This window comes from Thamnophis sirtalis, unplaced genomic scaffold, assembly GCF_051295495.1.
Source record: "Thamnophis sirtalis isolate CommonGarterSnake01/CBP01778 unplaced genomic scaffold, rThaSir2_p1.2 scaffold_5, whole genome shotgun sequence".
Classification (NCBI taxonomy): Eukaryota; Metazoa; Chordata; class Lepidosauria; order Squamata; family Natricidae; genus Thamnophis; species Thamnophis sirtalis.
Genome location: NW_028261385.1, coordinates 131,275,309 through 131,280,854, shown reverse-complemented (window position 1 = coordinate 131,280,854; position 5,546 = coordinate 131,275,309). Strand labels below are relative to the sequence as shown.

The following is a 5,546-nucleotide window of genomic DNA, read 5'->3' as shown; positions in this document are numbered from 1 at the left end:
AGGAGGAGGCGGCGGCGTTGGTGGTGGCGACGACGACGACGGCGGGTCAGTCGGTCGATCTGTCGGAGCCGGCGACGGCTCTCCTCCTTTTCCGCCTCCTCTCCGAGCCGAGGGGGTCGATTGTGGGGTTTCCTCTCCTCCTTGCCGAGGAGGAGCCGTTTTCGCCACAACCGCCGCCGCTGCCGCGCGCGATGGAGCCGGAGTCGGTGATCGAGGATAAGACCATCGAGTTGATGGTGAGTGAGCGGGGCTCGCAGGAGAGCCGGTGCGGATCCTCTCTGTCCTCTCTTTCCCACACACCTATTCTTCCCTCAGGGCGGCCTTCGCTCAGGGGGCTGGGGGAGGGAGGGAGACGCCACAACGGCGGCGGCGGCAGGAGGAGGGAAGGGGAGAGAAAGGAAGGGGAGGCGCCGGCGCGGTGGGAGATGGTCTTTGTAGGCCTCGATTTCGACTGAGGGGCCTTTCCCATCTCCCTCTTTGCATGGCTGGGAGGGGGCGGGTCTCGCCCTGAGGCGCACTTCTCCCTCTCTCCCCCTCCCCCCCACCCGGTTGAAGGACAAGAGCCTTCTTCCCTCATACAGTATAAAGGAGCCGCGCTGGAACCGGCTCCCCTTTTCTCTCTGTCTGCCTCTCTCTTTCTCCCGCTCGTTTCCTGTTCCTCGGGCCCCACAGACGGAGAGAGGAAGGTCCGGCCTCGCTGGCTTCCTTCATCTCCGGTTAGCCTGCTCGCATCCTAAACGACCGAGACAAAGCGGTGCAGGTGCCTGACCCCTGTAGATGCCGAGGGCTGGGCGTCGCTCTCCCCCACCCCCACCATTCTCTCTCTCCTTCCCTCCCTCCATCTTCCCGCTCTGCGGACTGAAGGTGACATTCCCCGTAGAGATGCCTTGAGCGGGAGGAGCTACCACGTGATGAGGCGCCCACTTCCTCAAAAAGAGTTTGGTGGGGGCGGGGTGGGGGGAGGGGCTGAAATCCTTCTCTGCAAACCCTGGGAACCCTATCAGGGTCACCGAGCATTGACTGCATTTGGAGCTATTCGGATTGTGTGTGTGTGTGTGTGTGTCCCCTCTATCGCCCCCCCCCCTTTCTGTCCGTTACTAGATTTGGGTAAAAGCAGAGAATTTGGGACTTTGGTCCTGCTGAGCGCCCTGCAGGCTTGCCCCAAAAAGAAAAGAAAAATAATGTTCTGCTTCAGGATGGAATTTGCTTTATTGTGTTCATTGATTTCCAGTGATTTCTTTCACCAAACGTGTCTCCCCCTCTTTTAGAAGTTCCCCTTTCGGATATCGGTGATAGGTACCTGGAACCCTCCTGCCTTTCGATGTAACTGTTTAAAATTTGGAGCTTCGATTGGGAGCTAAAATTTGCTTTGCCCCAGATTTAGTAGTGGTTTTTTAAAAAAAAAAATCATTTTAACTTCTTTGGGGGAATGCTTTAGAATAGATTAACCTGCAAATCGTCTGAAATTTGGATCTCTTCATAAGGAGGATTGCATCTATTGTGGATGCATGTGTGAATATCATGATCCAAAAAAGGAATGTCTGTTCTATGAAAGAAGCGTATCTAGCCTTCCAGAGTTCAAAATATCCCTGATTAATTCTATTTGCATATCTAAACATCATCATGATAGTTTCCAGTTATTTTTTTATTAAAGTGTTGAATAGATCAAATGAAATGCCTGTGATACTTCAGACAGACTTTAAATGGCAGTTTTAGAACAGAACAATTTAAATGTAAAAAAATATATATTCTTTATCACACAGCATTTCCTCCCTGACATTTTCTTTGCAATCATCCTGGTTTTTGGTTTTTTTTTAAATGGTATTTCCCCCTAAACCATGAATTATAGTAATGGAAGCCAAAAATGCAGTGATTCATAGGTGGCAGTATTGTATGATGGCATTTTCAGTTTCTTTCAGTAGAGGATGATAATCCATATGATTGCACTAGAGCAATCAGTGGGGTAAAGACTGAATATTACACATTTCATAGTTTTCCAGTTTTAATATGGCTAGATCCTATTTATAAAAACAATTATATCATAACTTTATTTTCCTTTCTGTTGGAAGTTTGCGAATGTCAGATCAAAAACAATTTTGTGAGTTAAAGGGCACATAAAAATTAATTACAATATACTTGTTTTAATCTGCATATAATGAATTTGTTCAGCACAGCTGTTTGCTAACATTGGTATAATGTTAGTGAAATACAGTATGGCTGAATATATTGTTGGGGAGGCCATAGTAGATAAAATGGCCACAGATTAAATGGAAATGGGTGATATCACTATAGCAGATATTGAAGGTGTTTTTCTACTGTTCAAAATTTCAATGTATTGATTTTCAGGAAATTAAATGTATGTTTTTAATATAGTTTTTTATGTAAAAAATGTCCTTGAATGGTTGTTTGAAGCCAATGTGTATTGCTAGATAATGACATTACTTATGTCATGAACTATCAAAGAAACTGCCACCTTATCAAACATGAACTTTCCAAAAATGCTTTTCATTGTACTTCAACTTATTCTCTTGTGTTATTTTTGTGTTTCTTATTGTTGGTCATGAATCAAATAACATATTCATGTAGCACTTAAAAGTCTGTAGTAAAGTATATGCTTTTAGTATTCATAAATATATTGGACTTTTTCGCACTATTATATAGCTTGATTTATTTTCATTGAGCATGGTGTGAGACCTTAGTGTATTCATAAACTGCATTTAATCAAACTGCCTTATCAGTAATGGATAAGCTGGTCAGAGGGTGATTCAACCTAGAAATAAAGAGATTTTTTTTGACAATAAGAACGATTAATCAATGAAACAGGTTGACTCCTGGAGTTGTGGTGCTCTATTGCTGGAGGTTTTCAAGAAAAGATTCGATAATCATTTGTCTGGGAGGGTATTCGGATTCCTGCCTTGAGCAGGGGGTTGGACTAGAAGATCTCCAAGGTCCCTTTCGGCCCTGTGATTCTCTGACTATAGGTTAATCCAGCTAATGCCTGTTACTAATAGAAGTCCTGAGAAAGTTGCTAGAAAGCAGCTATGAAAAAAGTTGCTGGATCTTCCAAAAGACTGTGATCGGATCATTGGGAGGGACACACCAGTACTACTGCACCAGTCATTGATATAAACAGATTTCTTCCCTTCTCCTTTTCAGTCATGTATATTGCAGAGACTAGTTTTATTCAATTTCCCCTTCCCCTTGGGAGCTAAGTTATAATACACAATTCTGAAAGATGAGAAATAGCTCTCATAAAATACAACACTCCTTTTTGCTCTGTGGATTTCAGTTGCAAAACAATTGGGTTTCACAGCTTGGATAAAGGCCTATGCTCGTATTCATAGGATACTAAAAGTGTTATGAATGTTATTCCCATTTGGGGGGATTTCTTAGTGAATTCTTACATCTTCATTTTGATGAGATTTATTTCAATAATTTTGGTGAAAATTTTAAGAGCCCAGTGTTCAGAGTGAAAAAAGTACTTACAGATAATGCTATGATACCTAGTTTGTATTTCTTTTTGACTGCCAAGTCAAAATAGTTTAAATGGACTACTAGATTTACAGTCTTGACTTGATCCCAAGTCCTTGGTAGATTTGTTGTTTAGCGCGGGACATTAGTTTATATCGGTTGAAGGCTCTGTGTATATGAAAAATAGCTTGTGAAAGAATTTATGTTAGTATGATGTCGGCATAAATCTATATAAGTATGAAACACTATGTTTTATAATTGAATATTCTGTTACCCTTTAAAGCCACCAGGGTTTACTTCGTGTAAAGTTGTAGTTAGAAAAGAAGAATGGATCTAGCAGATGTTAGGTAACATAATTCACCATTGCTGATTGTCCCTTAAAATGGAGATAACAATTGCCCTTGTTTCACTGTATTTGCATCATACAATTTAGCTGGTTGTGGAAAAAGCTGGTCTACTTTCATAGACCAAAATCAGACATAGATTATTGCTTTACCAGGATGTATATACACACACAAACACACACACACACACACACACACACGAATTGTGGTTGTTTTGCTGTTTTGGTTAAACCTGCTTTACAAGAAGAATAAAGGAAAAACCTTAAAAAGGCTTTTCTAGCATAGAAAACATGAACTTTTGATGAAAAGGCTGGGAGACACAAGAAAATGTTTAAATACAGCTGCCATTTTTACCCATATATTTGTTGACTGAGAAAGATGGCCAAGCTGTTGGCCAAACTAAATAAGAGAAAATGTGAAGATACAGTGCATTCATCCATGAATATTTAATTGCCTCTTTAAAACAATTACAGGAATTTACCCAATGGAGAGTGGGATCACATTAATTTTGTGTGATTAGTTAGATAGCTCCTTAATAAAAAAAAATGGCCCAGATATTTTTTATCACATCCCATTCTAGTATTGACTACCCCTCCCCCTGAATTTTACAAACTGTCTTGCATAGTTTTTGTCTGATAAAATCTCATTAACTTTTTGAGTTCAGTTTGAAATGGTGACGCCAACAGGAATGAAGTCAATCTTATCAAATATCTTTTAAGGCAAATGAGTCACACCCTGTTCCTATCTGGGATTCCTTCTTACCACACATAGAAGCTTGTTCAAAAGGCCCCTGGCAACTCATGAGATAGCAAATGAGTTCATATCATTTTGGGATCCTTTCAGAAGCTACATACAATATTTAAAATTATAACTGTATACACACATTTTTATTCATATGTACTCATTTTTTATAGGTAAATTACATATATTAATTATGAAACAATGGCTCTTGTGTGGCACAGAAATTGCGGATATTTGTAATTTTTCATGTTACATGATCCTAAAAGTGAACAGGTTTACCTGTGTGTCCCTTAGCAAATTGTAAATATGATACTGTTCTCTGGTATTAATCATAGGAGAGTCCAGGAATGGGATTATCATGTCCTAATCTGCCTTGAGACTGTGTCATAACTTTAGCCACGCCTCTCTGATTTTTCCTCCTTGGCTCCAGTTTCGACTCAGACTGGCCCAAGAGAGGACTTATTTCCCTTGGCTCTACTGATTCAAAAGTCCTAACCTTCTTCCCTTCCATTTTTCCCTTCCTGGATTTTCCTAACCTTGATTCTTTATAAGGAAAATTGGCAATCTGAGGAGTGTGGCAGTTACTGTGACCATCAGCAGTTAAGAGTGCCGACGGTGCCCCTACAGCCGGCCTATCATGTCACATGGAGCTCAGAAGAGCTGGGCTTCTTCAGCTTTGCTCCGAAGACTCTTTAACAGCCTGCAGTCTTCGGAAACTGCAGTCCTGGGTGCACCAGAGCGTGGCTGCTTTTTCTCAGCACCAACGGCGCTGCTCCATTGGGCCAATTGACCAATGTGGTGATTGGAGGAGCAGGGCTTCTCTTAGCAGCGTCCCGAAGATCGTCAACAGCCCTCAGCCTTCGGAAAGGCCAAAACAGTGTCCTACAGTACACCAGAGCATGACCGCTTCTTCCCACCGTGGAAGGGTGATTTTTTTCGGCATACAAAAGAGTCGTGCGTGTACGGCAGTCATTTTAAAGTCATGACTAA

The 5,546-nt window shown here is 41.8% G+C and overlaps 1 protein-coding gene across 5 annotated transcripts in view; it reads left to right on the top strand.

Moving 5' to 3' along the window:
* The first annotated feature begins 31 nt into the window (after positions 1-31).
* Positions 32-5,546, top strand: part of FBXW11 (F-box and WD repeat domain containing 11) — a 78,697-nt gene continuing 73,182 nt past the window's right edge. For 2 of the 5 annotated variants that reach the window (XM_014066512.2, XM_087716896.1), the window contains exon 1: positions 32-236. Coding sequence is in view for 2 of the 5 variants with exons in the window: in XM_014066511.2 (XP_013921986.1) it covers positions 192-236 (45 nt within the window). In the remaining 3 variants the exon portion in view is untranslated. The remainder of the gene's footprint in view (positions 237-5,546) is intronic. The other 3 variants (XM_014066511.2, XM_014066509.2, XM_014066510.2) reach the window with 2 other exon arrangements.